The 19,323-nt window shown below is 33.1% G+C and overlaps 1 protein-coding gene across 3 annotated transcripts in view; it reads right to left on the reverse strand.

Moving 5' to 3' along the window:
* The window catches only part of LOC143080802 (universal stress protein in QAH/OAS sulfhydrylase 3'region-like), a 30,624-nt gene extending 14,633 nt beyond the window's left edge, over positions 1-15,991 (reverse strand). Inside the window, exons 1-5 of one of the 3 annotated variants that reach the window (XM_076256849.1) lie at positions 15,849-15,988; positions 14,954-15,041; positions 12,854-12,937; positions 4,876-4,988; positions 4,024-4,462 (exon numbers count right to left, since the gene is read on the reverse strand). In XM_076256849.1, the coding sequence (XP_076112964.1) occupies positions 4,268-4,462; positions 4,876-4,988; positions 12,854-12,937; positions 14,954-15,032 (471 nt within the window). In that variant the 5' untranslated portion in view covers positions 15,033-15,041; positions 15,849-15,988 and the 3' untranslated portion in view covers positions 4,024-4,267. Of the gene's footprint in view, positions 1-4,023; positions 4,463-4,875; positions 4,989-10,725; positions 11,165-11,577; positions 11,708-12,853; positions 12,938-14,953; positions 15,042-15,848 lie in introns of those variants that run through there. The other 2 variants (XR_012979802.1, XM_076256850.1) reach the window with 2 other exon arrangements.
* Positions 15,992-19,323: the final 3,332 nt, after the last annotated feature.

Here is a 19,323-nt window from a genome sequence, read left to right on the forward strand (position 1 = left end):
ACAATATTAAAACATAACATTTATATTCACCTTGTAAAATTAAGGGCATGGACATTTTAACCTATAACTGCTAATGACATGGACATGATTTTGTAACAGTAAATTTGGTCCGGTAGTAAAATTTTGTTCTCCAGACTTTTTCCCCTAGTTATTCAAGTCCATGTCTATGATTTTACTAGGAATACAAGTCCTAGGACAAATGTTTCTAGGAAAATAAGTCCATAGCTAGTCAAATATGTCTGGCACTTATTTTCCTAGGAAAAATTGTCACAAGACTTGTTTTTCTAATAGTTTTATTACATCATAAAAATACAGTCAAAATAGAAAAAAATCTTAGTTAAGATTCGAAAATTTCCTTATTTTTTCCAATTAAAACAAAGGACATTTCCTTTATAACCTAAAACTAAAACATGAATATTAAGTTTCCATTACTTATAACATTTTCCTTTTATAATAAAAGACATGGACATTTTTACCTAGGAATACTAATGTCATGGACAGGATTTCCTAGGAAAATTAGTCTAGGGACATAAATTTTATTTAAAAATGTGATACACAACTCTTAAACAATATTAAAACATAACATTTATATTCACCTTGTAAAATTAAGGGCATGGACATTTTAACCTATAACTGCTAATGACATGGACATGATTTTGTAACAGTAAATTTGGTCCGGTAGTAAAATTTTGTTCTCCAGACTTTTTTTCCTAGTTATTCAAGTCCATGTCTATGATTTTACTAGGAATACAAGTCCTAGGACAAATGTTTCTAGGAAAATAAGTCCATAGCTAGTCAAATATGTCTGGCACTTATTTTCCTAGGAAAAATTGTCACAAGACTTGTTTTTCTAATAGTTTTATTACATCATAAAAAAACAGTCAAAATCTTAGTTAAGATTCGAAAATTTCCTTATTTTTTCCAATTAAAACAAAGGACATTTCCTTTATAACCTAAAACTAAAACATAAATATTGAGTTTCCATTACTTATAACATTTTCCTTTTATAATAGACATGGACATTTTTACCTAGGAATACTAATGTCATGGACATGATTTCCTAGGAAAATTAGTCTAGGGACATAAATTTTATTTAAAAATGTGATACACAACTCTTTAACAATATTAAAACATATAACATTTATATTCACCTTGTAAAATTAAGGGCACGGACATTTTAACCTATAACTGTTAATGACATGGCCATGATTTTCTAGGTAAATTCGTCTGGAGTCAATTTTATTAAAAATATTGATACACAACTCTTTCATTTTGTCTTTAACAATATTAAAACATATTACATTCATATTCAACTTTTAAAACTAAGGGCATGAACATTTTATCCTAGGACTATTAATGACATGGACATGATTTCCTAGGAAAATTAGTCTGGGGACATAAATTTTATCAAAAATATAACTATGCAACTCTTAAAAATTTAAATGCAATTGAATTTATTATAGGATTTTATAGAACATGCTTACCTGGGAAAATTAGTCTGGGGACATATATTACTAACATCGGACTAAATATACTAGTATATTCTGAAACCATGGACTTTTTATACTAGTAATATTTGTCCGCCCAGACATATTTTACCAGGACAAATTTATCCCTTACACTAATACGCTTCCTTTATTCCATCTAACTTATTATTCGATGCTAAACGACAACAATATACAAGAAAAAACACACGGAAAGAGGTTCAAAAATGCTGGAAAGCGTCAGTGGTTTCTACGGGATGCGATCCCGCGATGTGTTAAATTACTGATTTAAACATAAGTTTCGAAGTAACCACTCGACTACGCCAACACATTCTATTAAAGAGAAATATAAATATATATACCTGTACATTTAAAAACTACCTGTATAAGATCATGTGACGTAGGTAATTACCCGGTAAAAGGAAAAATAATTAAGTTATGAAATGTTGATTGTTCAGTCATTGTTGACTCAGATCATTGTGATAATTGATTTTTTTGTTTTCTTAAAGGTTCTGGCAACTGTTAGTTACACATGGGATACACATCAATAACTATCGACCCATTGTTTTAGTGAGTGTCTTATCAAAACTGTTCACGTCTATCCTAACTACTCGATTACAAGAATGGTCCGAAGACGAAGATAAACTAATCGACAACCAATTTGGCTTTCGTCCTGGACATTCAACTATTGATGCTATTTTTGTTTTACATGGTATAATTGTACATATTCTTCAACAAAAAACTAAACTATACTGTGCTTTCGTTGACTTTCGAAAAGCGTTCGATAAATTAAGCAGGAGAATTTTGATTTATAAAATACTTCGCAGTGGAGTCAGCAGTAAATTTGTGGCCATAATTAAATCAATTTATACGTCTGTGCGTCTCCGAGTAAGATCTGGTGGACTTCTTTCTGATGCCTTTGACAATTTGTTAGGAGTGAAACAAGGCGAACCTCTATCTCCTTTATTATTCAGCCTCTATTTTATTAACGATATTATTGAAGATATAACTGTTACAGATAATGAAGATGTAGTGAACCTGAACGGTCTTTTAATTTATTTGATATTTTTTGCAGACGACACTGTCTTATTGGCCAAATCTGCCAAACTTCTTCAACAGCTACTTGACAAACTATCCAAATACTGTAGAAAATGGAACATAGAAGTTTACACTGATAAAACTAAAATAGTTGTGTTTAGAAATGGATGGCAACCTGTAAACAATCATTTTATGTATAATAATCAAGAACTTCAAATCGTAAATTCATACGTTTACCTTGGAATGTTGCTGCACTTTAACGGGAAATTCTTACACACGCAAAAACGACTATCACAACAAGGATCAAGAGCTCTTTCCTCACTCTTTAAATGTTTAGATAATATTTACATTTCTACAAAGCAACAATGTCTTCTTTATGACAGTATGGTTGGATCGGTACTGAACTATTCTTCCGTATGGGGTTTTCACCGTGCCAACGACATAGAAATTATTCATAACCGTTTTTGTAGGTTTGTTTTAAAATTAGGTAAACGTGCTCCTATTAGTTTTCTTTGTGGCGAGCTTGGTCATCTACCTATGTATGTTTTGAGAAAACAATTAATCTTAAAATATTGGTTACGTATTGTTATATATAAACCAGCTTTTGTATATGATGTATATAAAATTTTGTATGACGATGCAAATCATGGTAAAATTAATTGGGCATCTAATGTGCGTGATTTTTTATTTAGTCTTGGAATGAACCATATTTGGATTCATCAGAATAATATTGATATATCGTTTGATGTTATAAAGACACGCATTAAAGATCAATATCTACAAAAATGGTCAGCAGATATATGTGACTGTGAGAAATTAAGTGTGTATAGAAGTATAAAGTTTGATTTTTGTCTTGAGAATTATTTTAGCTACATTAATAATATTAACATTCTTACAAAACTACGAAGTGGTACATTGAAACTTAATGTTGAAGTTGGTCGCTTCTCTGATATACCAAGAGAAATGCGTCTTTGTGTATGTTGTAACATGCAATGTGTTGAGAATGAATTCCATTTTGTATTGGTATGTCCAGCATATAGGGCAATTAGAATATTGTTTTTGCCACGCTATTATTGTTCATGGCCTACTATTTTTAAACTATCTTGTTTGTTGAAAGCTAATTCTAGATCTCTAACAATAAAGCTCTGTAACTATTTGAAGAGTGCATGGAAAGCTAGATCTGATATTATTGGTTAGCTACAACATATATGTTATTATTGTATTGTTCTCTGTTACCAGTCTTTTGTCACATTATGTATATATTATGTATTGCCATAGCATGTTATATATGCTTTTGCAAATAAAATATTCATTCATTCAAATCATTGCTTACACCGATCCGTAGATTAGGTCTTAACCAACTGTGCCAGTCTATAAGGCATTCGTGTTTTAATTTGCAATATGTCTTGGAATTTTGTCTTAAAGATGACAATCAGTTGTTTTACTGCACAATGGTAAATTTTTCCCGGGCCAAAAACATGTTTACAATATAACGAACTGATTTGAATGTATCTATTTATTTTTAAGAACAGAAATAGTTTAATCGATTATCAAAACGGGTATATTTATTGCATCTTACTTTAAAATATCAGTATAAATATCGTCAAAACTGACGGTATGGAATAAATATAGTTTACCCAATAACTTGGCATTACATTTATGATATATTTTCATAATAATTTAAAGTATTGACCTAATATCAATCTTCCTGTATTTTGAGATCATACATATATATTTTAGCAGTGTTAATGTCTACAAACAAAGACGGGTACATGAGAATGGTGTAAAATGTAGTCGCTGACACTGCCGACCATTGTTCTTCTGATCTGTCCTAAACCCCGACAGCCTGTGATTATCGTGTCCGCTTTCTTTTCTTCAGCAGCCTTTATGATCCCATCTCCTGGTTCGCCGATTACTTTCACTAAATCTACATCATGCAGCTGTCAAATAGATATTTCAATGAATTGTTAAATTAATTAAAAATACTTACTAAAATATACCTAAGGGATATAGACTCGCAAGTCCAATTAACAGAGATTAACGCCATCGCCAAATAGAAACGCATGATGATAATGCAGGACCTCGTTAAAAAGAGGGAAACTTTGATAAAATAACTCAAAGGCGGATTTAGAGTGGGACCGGGCCCCCCTTTTCTTGGAATAATTTGGTTGAAATTATAGGGAATCACTGGAGCATGACCAGAGCGGACCCCTTTAAGGCGGTTAGTGGGCCCCCACTTATGAAAACTTCTGGATTCGTCACTGAATAACCCACTATGAAATATTTCTTGCTCCAGAAAAGGTCTGCATATTGTTGAGTACTACTATTATAGTTTGTGCACACATATACTCACTCCAAGCTTTTTACAATCCGCTACATACTTCTTCATCAGCTCTTTGGCTTTCTTTTCTTCTGCTGCGAAAGCGTGAGTGATAGAATCGGAGTAACCTGGTACCATGGAAACAGCTGGAATGGTAGATTATATGCTTTGTAAAATTTGACAATACATCCTCAAAATTGTGTATTGTCATTTAATGAATTGTTATACTTATGACCCTCTTTACTCAAAGCACATCCTTACATTTTGAAAACGATATTGCTTTCATTTCTGAATTTTCTTCTTCAATATACCAGAGACATATATATGTCTATGAATATTCTTAAATGAAGTATTCTTTTTCGTGCACATTAATTAATGACGTTTCCTCTAACATGCGTGGTATTATTTTTACTGTTGATCTCATAATCATTAAAATAAAATCGAGAATGTAAACGGGGAATGTGTCAAAGAGACAACAACACGACCAAAGATCAGAAAAAGTTTTTAATAAACAGTTCAACCACAACTTAAAATTTTCAACAACTATGAGAACATCAAATTGTCTGCTATATTAAAGATATAATTGCATTATTATATTGCTCTAAATACTCTTTTGATCATTATGACAGTTTCTGTCCAACTTTCGTAAAATTTCACGGAGAGTCATTCAAAAGACTTTATCCACATTCGGAACCTAAATATTGACGCCGCTTTGTCTCGCTTTTGGGACATAAATCACAGGCTCGACATAAATACAAACAGCATATCGTATCTGAGCAGACAGTGAATTGCTTCAAATATAAGAAAAGTACGTAGAGTTATAGTAGATTCAGACTTTTACAAAAGATTCGAACAAATACTAGTATATTAAATGATCTATTTGAGTAGATTTAGTCCCTTTTTATTCAAAATTACAATCCATTGAAAAAAGAAGCACAAGGCTGATGTGCTTTTGACCAATTTTTCTTATTCTATGTCTATTATTTGTTTTATTTTCAAAATTCAAGTGTACGCCCGGGAGTTTTGACGTAAACGTAGCTACGCGCATGAAAATACGTCATTATATTGAAATGGAAATTCAATGACTTTCTATATATATATCAAAGAATCTTGATCATATTCTGAGATCTAAAAAAAATGTTTCCTTTATATTAATAATTCATTTTAAAGCAGAAAGATCATTTTGTCTATTTGACTTGGAGGTTTCATAATTGTACGACATTATTTTTGATCTTTCAATTTAAATATGACTATATACTATTCTATATATTTTTTCTTGGGTTAAATTATATTATACTATACCATATCTTTTTTCTTGTTTAATTATATTATACTATATACTATATCTTTTTTCTTGTTAAATTATATTATACTACTAGAACACACCCGTGATATCGCGGGTCCGCGACTGAATTAAAGTATATAACTATGCACGTAAGCCTTATTTTAGTACCGGTATTGCCATCTGATAACTTGAGTCGTGCTGATTATAAGATACACAGTTTTCTCTGCTTTCAAATCTTTCTGTTTGAACCCGTCGACCTGAAACTTATCAATTATTGGTAATACTCAGTTCCTGGAATTGAGTATTTTTTTAATCAACAGCATTGTCCAATAAAGTTGAATTCTTTGATTCGTTTTTTACGTCATGCCCGCTAACAAATTGAAAACTGTACCTATACGACTTATTTTAAGTCCAGATTTTTAGTATTCGTATTGTTATCTTAGAAAGTCTTACTAATTAAAATACTACAATCATACATTAGGGAACAATTTGACAATTATTTAATTTAGTAGTGTCAACCCTGTGATTATGACCCGTATATATAGCAAAATCAAATACACCGTTTGATGGTGCGCCTGTCAGATGCGGAACGTACAGATAAGGTAATAGGTAACAGGTCAATATACTATTGGTATCGGTATCGGATTCGACCCGGAACTTGTTAATTATTGGCAATATTATTTATGTGGAAAACAAAAGGGTCTGGAGTGGTGTAATTTTCAATCTACACCATTGTCCTATATTAGCTATAAATAAAGTTGAATTCTTTGATTTGTCGTTTTTACCCGATGACGGCTGATAAATTGGACCTCGTTATTTTAGTATTATAGATACTATATCTTTTTTCTTGTTAAATTATATTATATACTATACTATATCTTTTTTCTTGTTAAATTATATTATACTATACTATATCTTTTTTCTTGTAAAATTATATACTTTTCTTATACACAAATCAGTCTTAATTTATGTATAATTGCACTTCAAGTATTCCATTATTCCTATGCATATTTATTATAATGATTTGGCCTTGTATGTATGTTTCTTTTTTTGTCTTCTAGTAAATCACATCCGAAATAAATGACAGACGGACATATATACAAAACTTAATGAATAATTAAAATCAAGATATTTGCGTTATAACGCAATAATTTAATATTGGATGTAACGCGTCGTCTGATTGGCTGACGTTATTTTGTTATCAGCCCCAAAAAAGGTGTGGCGCTAATGTAACAGTAAATTTGGTCCGGTAGTAAAATTTTGTTCTCCAGACTTTTTTTCCTAGTTATTCAAGTCCATGTCTATGATTTTACTAGGAATGTAAGTCCTAGGACAAATGTTTCTAGGAAAATAAGTCCATAGCTAGTCAAATATGTCTGGCACTTATTTTCCTAGGAAAAATTGTCACAAGACTTGTTTTTCTAATAGTTTTATTACATCATAAAAAAACAGTCAAAATCTTCGTTAAGGTTCGAAAATTTCCTTAATTTTTCCAATTAAAACAAAGGACATTTCCTTTATAACATAAAACTAAAACATGAATATTAAGTTTCCATTACTTGTAACATTTTCCTTTTATAATAAAAGACATGGACATTTTTACCTAGGAATACTAATGTCATGGACATGATTTCCTAGGAAAATTAGTCTTGGGACATAAATTTTATTTAAAAATGTGATACACAACTCTTTAACAATATTAAAACATATAACATTTATATTCACCTTGTAAAATTAAGGGCATGGACATTTTAACCTATAACTGATAATGACATGGCCATGATTTTCTAGGTAAATTCGTCTGGAGTCAATTTTATTAAAAAATATTGATACACAACTCTTTCATTTTGTCTTTAACAATATTAAAACATATTACATTCATATTCAACTTTTAAAACTAAGGGCATGAACATTTTATCCTAGGACTATTAATGACATGGACATGATTTCCTAGGAAAATTAGTCTGGGGACATAAATTTTATCAAAAATATAACTATGCAACTCTTAAAAATTTAAATGCAATTGAATTTATTATAGGATTTTATAGGACATGCTTACCTGGGAAAATTAGTCTGGGGACATATATTACTAACATCGGACTAAATATACTAGTATATTCTGAAACCATGGACTTTTTATACTAGTAATATTTGTCCGCCCAGACATATTTTACCAGGACAAATTTATCCCTTACACTAATACGCTTCCTTTATTCCATCTAACTTATTATTCGATGCTAAACGACAACAATATACAAGAAAAAACACACGGAAAGAGGTTCAAAAATGCTGGACAGCGTCAGTGGTTTCTACGGGATGCGATCCCGCGATGTGTTAAATTACTGATTTAAACATAAGTTTCGAAGTAACCACTCGACTACGCCAACACATTCTATTAAAGAGAAATATAAATATATATACCTGTACATTTAAAAACTACCTGTATAAGATCATGTGACGTAGGTAATTACCCGGTAAAAGGAAAAATAATTAAGTTATGAAATGTTGATTGTTCAGTCATTGTTGACTCAGATCATTGTGATAATTGATTTTTTTGTTTTCTTAAAGGTTCTGGCAACTGTTAGTTACACATGGGATACACATCAATAACTATCGACCCATTGTTTTAGTGAGTGTCTTATCAAAACTGTTCACGTCTATCCTAACTACTCGATTACTAGAATGGTCCGAAGACGAAGATAAACTAATCGACAACCAATTTGGCTTTCGTCCTGGACATTCAACTATTGATGCTATTTTTGTTTTACATGGTATAATTGTACATATTCTTCAACAAAAAACTAAACTATACTGTGCTTTCATTGACTTTCGAAAAGCGTTCGATAAATTAAGCGGTGGAGAATTTTGATTTATAAATTACTTCGCAGTGGAGTCAGCAGTAAATTTGTGGCCATAATTAAATCAATTTATACGTCTGTGCGTCTCCGAGTAAGATCTGGCGGACTTCTTTCTGATGCCTTTGACAATTTGTTAGGAGTGAAACAAGGCGAACCTTTATCTCCTTTATTATTCCTCTATTTTATTAACGATATTATTGAAGATATAACTGTTACAGATAATGAAGATGTAGTGAACCTGAACGGTCTTTTAATTTATTTGATATTTTTTGCAGACGACACTGTCTTATTGGCCAAATCTGCCAAACTTCTTCAACAGCTACTTGACAAACTATCCAAATACTGTAGAAAATGGAACATAGAAGTTAACACTGATAAAACTAAAATAGTTGTGTTTAGAAATGGATGGCAACCTGTAAACAATCATTTTATGTATAATAATCAAGAACTTCAAATCGTAAATTCATACGTTTACCTTGGAATGTTGCTGCACTTTAACGGGAAATTCTTACACACGCAAAAACGACTATCACAACAAGGATCAAGAGCTCTTTCCTCACTCTTTAAATGTTTAGATAATATTTACATTTCTACAAAGCAACAATGTCTTCTTTATGACAGTATGGTTGGATCGGTACTGAACTATTCTTCCGTATGGGGTTTTCACCGTGCCAACGACATAGAAATTATTCATAACCGTTTTTGTAGGTTTGTTTTAAAATTAGGTAAACGTGCTCCTATTAGTTTTCTTTGTGGCGAGCTTGGTCATCTACCTATGTATGTTTTGAGAAAACAATTAATCTTAAAATATTGGTTACGTATTGTTATATATAAACCAGCTTTTGTATTATGATGTATATAAAATTTTGTATGACGATGCAAATCATGGTAAAATTAATTGGGCATCTAATGTGCGTGATTTTTTATTTAGTCTTGGAATGAACCATATTTGGATTCATCAGAATAATATTGATATATCGTTTGATGTTATAAAGACACGCATTAAAGATCAATATCTACAAAAATGGTCAGCAGATATATGTGACTGGGAGAAATTAAGTGTGTATAGAAGTATAAAGTTTGATTTTTGTCTTGAGAATTATTTTAGCTACATTAATAATATTAACATTCTTACAAAACTACGAAGTGGTACATTGAAACTTAATGTTGAAGTTGGTCGCTTCTCTGATATACCAAGAGAAATGCGTCTTTGTGTATGTTGTAACATGCAATGTGTTGAGAATGAATTCCATTTTGTATTGGTATGTCCAGCATATAGGGTAATTAGAATATTGTTTTTGCCACGCTATTATTGTTCATGGCCTACTATTTTTAAACTATCTTGTTTGTTGAAAGCTAATTCTAGATCTCTAACAATAAAGCTCTGTAACTATTTGAAGAGTGCATGGAAAGCTAGATCTGATATTATTGGTTAGCTACAACATATATGTTATTATTGTATTGTTCTCTGTTACCAGTCTTTTGTCACATTATATATATATTATGTATTGCCATAGCATGTTATATATGCTTTTGCAAATAAAATATTCATTCATTCAAATCATTGCTTACACCGATCCGTAGATTAGGTCTTAACCAACTGTGCCAGTCTATACGGCATTCGTGTTTTAATTTGCAATATGTCTTGGAATTTTGTCTTAAAGATGACAATCAGTTGTTTTACTGCACAATGGTAAATTTTTCCCGGGCCAAAAACATGTTTACAATATAACGAACTGATTTGAATGTATCTATTTATTTTTAAGAACAGAAATAGTTTAATCGATTATCAAAACGGGTATATTTATTGCATCTTACTTTAAAATATCAGTATAAATATCGTCAAAACTGACGGTATGGAATAAATATAGTTTACCCAATAACTTGGCATTACATTTATGATATATTTTCATAATAATTTAAAGTATTGACCTAATATCAATCTTCCTGTATTTTGAGATCATACATATATATTTTAGCAGTGTTAATGTCTACAAACAAAGACGGGTACATGCGAATGGTGTAAAATGTAGTCGCTGACACTGCCGACCATTATTCTTCTGATCTGTCCTAAACCCCGACAGCCTGTGATTATCATGTCCGCTTTCTTTTCTTCAGCAGCCTTTATGATCCCATCTCCTGGTTCGCCGATTACTTTCACTAAATCTACATCATGCAGCTGTCAAATAGATATTTCAATGAATTGTTAAATTAATTAAAAATACTTACTAAAATATACCTAAGGGATATAGACTCGCAAGTCCAATTAACAGAGATTAACGCCATCGCCAAATAGAAACGCAGGATGATAATGCAGGACCTCGTTAAAAAGAGGGAAACTTTGATAAAATAACTCAAAGGCGGATTTAGAGTGGGCCCGGGCCCCCCTTTTCTTGGAATAATTTGGTTGAAATTATAGGGAATCACTGGAGCATGACCAGAGTGGACCCCTCTAAGGCGGTTAGTGGGCCCTCACTTATGAAAACTTCTGGATCCGTCACTGAATAACCCACTAAGAAATATTTCTTGCCCCAGAAAAGGTCTGCATATTGTTGAGTACTACTATTATAGTTTGTGCACACATATACTCACTCCAAGCTTTTTACAATCCGCTACATACTTCTCCATCAGCTCTTTGGCTTTCTTTTCTTCTGCTGCGAAAGCGTGAGTGATAGAATCGGGGTTACCTGGTACCAACAGCTGGAATGGTAGATTATATGCTCTGTAAAATTTGACAATACATCCTCAAAATTGTGTATTGTCATTTAATGAATTGTTATACTTATGACCCTCTTTACTCAAAGCACATCCTTACATTTTGAAAACGATATTGCTTTCATTTCTGAATTTTCTTCTTCAATATACCAGAGACATATATATGTCTATGAATATTCTTAAATGAAGTATTCTTTTTCGTGCACATTAATTAATGACGTTTCCTCTAACATGCGTGGTATTATTTTTACTGTTGATCTCATAATCATTAAAATAAAATCGAGAATGTAAACGGGGAATGTGTCAAAGAGACAACAACACGACCAAAAATCAGAAAAAGTTTTTAATAACCATTTCAACCACAACTGAAAATTTTCAACTACTATGAGAACATCAAATTGTCTGCTATATTATCTAAATCTAGTTTTCGTAGGGTTCCATCTTATTTTCCTCAATCTAACGTGTATGTACTTGATCATACCGAACAACAAACAATGTTGTGCAAGTGTCACCCTTCTAAACACATAAACTGCAGTTTTGTATAAGATGTACTCTTCTCAACTTCTGAGTGCACAACCGATTTTCCAGATGCAGTTAAATTTTACTCGACTCCGATCCGTGCAGTCATTGCTTTAGTTTGAAAAGTTCCGTGTGCTTAGTAAAAACACACACATTTTTAAGTCTATGATTAGAGCCAACTTTTAATAGAACTTAGACCACACTATAGCTACACCACCATTTGTTCAAATTATCTGCCTCTAAAAGAAATAGAAAGAACATGGCACCAGTCACGGAAGAGCAGATCAATTATGGTGTTGGGAAAAGGGCACATGCTTTTTTCTTCTTTTGAATCATATAAGAGGGTTTCTTCAACATGTATAATACGTTAATCGTTTTGAAAAGTTATGTTTTTTTCAGTTGGGTCGTGTATATATGCATATATGATATTTATAAGAAGACACAATTGTCCTCACATTATGCATGATCCTATGTGTAGTTAACACGTACATAAAACACTGAGTCCCAAAATATTACTGAAAATAATATGTAACATGTTTTGTGAAGCCCCATCTTGCATGTAAGCTATCTTCTATGTCAATATACACATTTCGCCCTTATACTAATAAAAAAGTATTATGCTATTGATACTTACAGCCATACGTAAGATGTTTTCTGTGGTCAACACAATGTGTTAGCAAAACTTTGTCCCCAGATTTGTGAACATTTTCAGTATACCCTGTAAAACACATACACAACTATTGATTTATACAAATTAATGTTTTCAAAGTCAAGTTTTGATACTTATTATATATACAATGTATGCAGATATCCTGGTAATGTCGTTTTGAATTTGGACTGTTGCACTTAACTAATACCCCAATGCTGTTCTTCTGTGGTCTGCTCATTGCTTTTCATTCTTTACTTCGCAGCAAAGAGTTTCAAATTCAACTATAGTTAGGTTGAATGTGTGATTAAAATCATAAAAACCAATGGCCTTAAGTTAGCGAGAGTGGCATTCAAACTATATAAAGTTGATAAAAGCATGGAAGTATTATTTTACTTCCATGATTAAAGTTAGGACTAAAGAACAAATAGATGAGCGAAGTAAAACCCCATCTTGTTAAACATGCCAAGTTTTGTTGTAAAATAATAAGTACCTTAAGCCTCGGTCACACCTTACCGGATAACACGAACGGACGCCTAAAGCCTCGGTCACACCTTACCGGAGAGCTCGAACGGACGCCCAACGGATAACTTTTTTTCAATCTGTTCATGTCCGTTATAACGTCCGTTCTTATCCGTTAGACGTCCGTCCATATCCGTTGCATCTCCGTTAAGCGTACGTTTTATCCGTCGACGTCCGTTCTGTCCGGTGAAAATTTGAGCATGTTCAAAACTTTAAACGGACGTCCAACGGATAAAATGTCCGTTGAACGTCCGTTAGGCGTCCGTTTTGTACGGTACTCGTCCGTTTCGTTTCCGTTTTGTATCCGTTACGTGTCCGTTATACATCCGACAAAATTGTTATCCGTTTAGGAGTCCGTTGATGTACTGACCGAATAAAACGGATGTGTAACGAATGCGTAACGGACACACACCGGATATGCAACGTACGAGAAACAGAAACGTACCGGACAGAACGGATGTCGAACGTACATCCAACGGACGAGTACCGCATAAAACGGACACATAACGGAAGCGTACCGGATAAAACGAATGAACAAGATATACGGAAAAATTAAAGGCGACAATAATAATACATGTAAATCGCATAAATATTCAAAATGTTTCTGTGTGACTGGTTTTGGTTTGTTCTTCAAAATGCCGCCAAAGGGCAGTGTCTGGCCAGAATAAGAGCTGAAGTTGATTGTGAAGTGGTGCATTTACGTTATGAATAATAAGAATGCATGAACCTTAAGAAATCTGACATACAAATAATTGGCATTTCTGACGCGAACTTTTCAATTGGCATTTATCCGTTTCAGATCCGTTCATCATCCGTTTTATCCGTTAAACGTCCGGTAGAAGTCCGTTTTTTATTCGTTCAACGTCCGTTTTATCCGTCAAACGTCCGGTAGAAGTCCGTTGGTGAATTTATCTTTCAGACCTACAACGGATGTATAACGGACACGTAACGGATACAAAACGGAAACGAAACGGACGAGTACCGTACAAAACGGACACCAAACGGACGTTCAACGGACATTTAATCCGTTGGACGTTCGTTCAAAGTTTTGAACATGCTCAAAATTTTCCACTGGACAGAACGGACGTCGACGGATAAAACGTACGCTTAACTGACATGCAACGGATATGGACGGACGTCTAACGGATAAGAACGGACGTCTAACGGACATGAACGGACTGAAAAAAAGTTATCCGTTAGGCGTCCGTTCGAGCTATCCGGTAAGGTGTGACCGAGGCTTTAACGATGTCATTTTTCAAAGAAATCTACGAATTATGATTTGAACGATGCCTAAAACACAAAATTTCGGTACCTCCGTTGGTTAATTTTTGTTTTTAAAATACAATTTATTATCTTTTAGCAGTATTTTACAAGTATTTCAATCTATTGTGCCTGTTTATATTTTGTCGGTGTATTTGGATATTATATGGGTAAAGAGTAACCCAGTTTTCAACCATACGATCAAGTTTGTCATGTAGTCAACGAATGACCACAACATAAATTGAAACACTAGACTGAATGAATTCCAGCGACTATAGGTCAATCTGATATCATGATTTAACTTACATTTCAAAGCGAGATCTGAATGTTTGCTTCCATCGACAGCCAGGACACATATCCTTTGCTTCTTCTCCACTGTATCCATCTTTTGCGACTATAAAATAAACAATCAAACATTACCTTGAACGTTGATAAAAATATGTTATCAGATAAAAAAATTATATAATTATGTGTAAATATAAAGGTGTATTCTTCAGTGAGATTTAAAGTGCACAATTTTGATACTTAAGACTAAACTTAAACAGTGTCCTATTTTTTGAGTAGGTTAAGTTAACACGCATATTCGTTTTCCTTATACAGTATCTGTATGCATTATATACACCGATGAGATTATAAACCCGTATGGGGTCGCTAATATCACACCAAGATGGTACGGTTAATGCAAAATGACTGATTTTTCATAATTTATGCGTCTTTCAGCCATCTAGGTGTCTTTCTGCAATATGGCCTCATCTTAATAAAACATAAATGAGGCAGTAACTTAGAAAAATATTTTAGCGTAAATGCGCTTTAAAACAAAAGAGTAAGAAATGATGTTTTTAATACTGCTTACAATGGAGCTACTGGACCCACTAATGATTCTGAATGGTACAATTATACAATGGAGCTACTGGACCCACTAATGATTCTGAATGGTACAATTATACAATGGAGCTACTGGACCCACTAATGATTCCGAATGGTACAATTATACAATGGAGCTACTGGACCCACTAATGATTCTGAATGGTACAATTATACAATGGAGCTACTGGACCCACTAATGATTCTGAATGGTACAATTAAGACCATTTCTTTGATAGTTTTACTACGTCATCATGATTTGGTTGATCGTTATAGAATTTATGTTCAACCGATAACTATGTATAAAAGAGAGACGAAATATACCAATTAAACTTACGACCGAGCAACAAGACCCCCACAAACAAAACCAGCGGTATTCTCAGGTCATCTGGAATGTAAGTAGATCCTGCTCCACATGCGGCATCCCGTCGTGTTGCTTGTGAGTACAAAGTCGCTGATAAGTCTTATCCGGTGATGTTGTAATAAAAGAAAATATAACGGAATTGTAGTTACGATAATGGTAAAGTGTATCTTCATCTTCACAACTTTGAACCTTTGATTTAATAGCCCATTGTTATCAACAATCACATATCAAAGAAATCATGATAGAAAATGCAAGCTTTGGAATACCGTATCAACTGGGTGGTATATTAATACTCACTTTACAGGACCGGTCTTCACAGGCGCTGAAATGTTGCTGCATAGAAATGACACGTTCACAATTTTGAAGCCGAGGTCTATTCTCTTTTCGTTAAGTTATGTTCTCAACTGACCCTCATTAACTGTCAATTTCTAAATGTAAGTCATGACATGAGGCCGACTTAACTGTATCTGCATGCTGTGTCTTTTATTTTATTTCAAGTTCGATGGGATAGATCCATTCAACTAAGATAAGTCACCAAACTTTTTTTTTTGTGAGAAGACATCGTGTATATAGCTGAAATGACGTTTAAAATAACGATTGCTTCTTTTCGTTCTTCCTAAGAAACTCCTGTAAGAAGTCAGCTCAAATGTATAAAGGAACAAGTTCCAAAGAATCAAGAAATACACAATTGGGGTCCCCATGTTTCATGCTGATTATTTTTTTAACACGTTCTCCAAACGTCACACACATGTTGGTTTGAACACGATTTGTTTGTTTTACACAGTACGATTTATCCCTCACAAAAACAAGATACATTGTATATGTATAGATCTACGTTGGTCGTACTTTTTATTTGAAACAAAGTATTATAGGAACAATTCTTTTTTAGTTTGGAATGGATCTGAATACCTATACATGTGTGAATAGTAGAAAAGTTAAATGTCTTATACTATTACAAGAGGCACAATATCTTTGAGATCTTTGGATTAAAAAAACAAAATGTTAAGGAAACGACCAATTAACTTTAAAGGGGGGGGGGGGGGGGGGGGGGTATGTTTAAAAAAAAAAACCTATCTGATTCCCAATTTGATGGAAAACAAATATTGTGGTCAAGCAGAAGACCAAATAAATTATTCTGAATCCAGATTTCCCCAAAACATATAGTGATAAATAAATAAAAAAAAATTATTTGACTATCAGTGTCGAAAAACTATAAAAAATTACCCCCCACTTTTTGAAGTTAAATGGTTGTTTTGAGGGTCTAGCATGTAACGTTGTCGTGTAATTAAAGTATCCAATAAGGTTAAGCGAAATCGAGTTATTCCTCTTTTGTCGAAATGAACAGACCTTTGAATATACAAGGTTGTGGGTTTTTTTTTTTTGAAGTAGCAATACCTTATTCCGTTATAAATCTGTTTATGTAATGTGATTCACACACGAATATATTATTGGCGAGTTGTAATCAGTATGGTATAGGTATAAGAAATGATAGGTACAGAATAATCTTTGTTAAAGTAGTATAGGGAGGTACATTTGTGATCATTTGTATTTTCGATTGAACTGGTTTGACACAAATTGTGGTAAAGGATACTTTCAAAGCTTACGACAATCACATCGAGGCCTTTGTTGGCAAAGGAATGTTTAGTGAAGGATCTTTTCTAATGCCAAGCGGCCGGAAAAGTATGTGACTAGCTATACCCTATATGATAGCTGTTAAACTTGTATGTGTTTATCGTTATAAATGTTTACACCGGCCGGTCGACCTTTCCTCGTTTATGACACTGCAAAATGCGACGTATCTTTTGGGTTTTAATTGTCATGAGAAATAAGATAGGCTGCCACTTAGTGAAGCATAATTAATAACCCATCCGGTTTACTTGGAGTTTCCGCTGGGATTCTTGTTGTCAATAATTATGTTTTGTGGAACATTTTTGTTGTCAACCGCCCAACGCGTTGCGGGGCACATGGAAATATCAGGAGTCCATCCGTCCGTCCTTCCGGTCGTGTTAGCGCTCTCGCGGGTATACCAGTAATTCTTGCTATTTTTTTTTATAAAACTTATACTATGGGTTACGAAAAGTTGTGGACGACCGAATTTTTTTTAAAGAGCAATCAATGCCCCTTGGAAATATTAAATTTATGGAAAATGGACTCGTTAGCGCTACAGAAAAAATGGCTATCTTTATAGTTATTACCCTTGTATCTTGGAGAGATGAAATATGTGCAACGACAATGAAACTCGATTCTTTTATCATTAGTTTAAACATATTTCTTTATAGTGGATTGTGAAACAAGTTTTGCAACTTATATTATCCCCTTTTATCATTGTTGTTGTGTCTTGTGAAGCCTTTAAAATTTAATCTACGGGTTGTGGGTATTATAACGGGCACTATATTGGTCCCAAATTGCGTATTAAATTTGGGACAAATAGTGCCCATTGTAATACCCACAACCCGTCGATCAAATTTAAAAAATTGATAGTCCTGGAGAACATGTTTTATTTATCATTAGTTGGAATTAGTTTCGACCTATTTTTCAGTAACTGAGAGACTCTTGGTTTTTTTTTTTCATAATAAGACTCTATTGAAATGTTTTACATTTTGTCATGATTTGGCCTGTTATTTTTTACTATACTAGTGTGGGTGTTGCTTTGAATACCGATGTAATTATTATTTTCTACTATACTAAAATTGAGAATGGAAATGGGGAATGTGTCAAAGAGACAACAACCCGACCAAATAAAAAACAACAGTAGAGGGTCACCAACAGGTCTTCAATGTAGCGAGAAATTCCCGCACCCGGAGGCGTCCTTCAGCTGGCCCCTAAACTAGTATGGGTGTTGCTTTGAATACCGATATACTTATTATTTTTTACTATACTAGTATGGGTGTTGCTTTGAATACCGATATAATTATTATTTTCTACTATACTAGTATGGGTGTTGCTTTGAATACCGATATACTTATTATTTTTTACTATACTAGTATGGGTGTTGCTTTGAATACCGATATAATTAACATTTTTTACTATACTAGTATGGGTGTTGCTTTGAATACCGATATAATTATTATTTTTTACTATACTAGTATGGGTGTTGCTTTGAATACCGATATACTTATTATTTTCTACTATACTAGTATGGGTGTTGCTTTGAATACCGATATAATTATTTGCATATTCGTATTTTGCCTCAGGTTTAATGGTACATAAGGAAAGCAAATATACATTGGAACTTTCTGTAGCAAAAATATGGAACTTTCTGTAGCAAAAATATGCAATTTTTTAAAGAGTACGTTGGGCAGTGTTTCGACATTGTGTTTTTAAAAGTCATTTTTATTTACTTTTGGAGCTTGACCGTTGCGTTGTTTAAGAGCCAGTCTGCCATAAAACCATGCAAAATCTCAAATTTCGTCCAAATTGGTAGTAATAACTTTGCAACATTATATAT

Source organism: Mytilus galloprovincialis, chromosome 6, assembly GCF_965363235.1.
Source record: "Mytilus galloprovincialis chromosome 6, xbMytGall1.hap1.1, whole genome shotgun sequence".
NCBI lineage: Eukaryota > Metazoa > Mollusca > Bivalvia > Mytilida > Mytilidae > Mytilus > Mytilus galloprovincialis.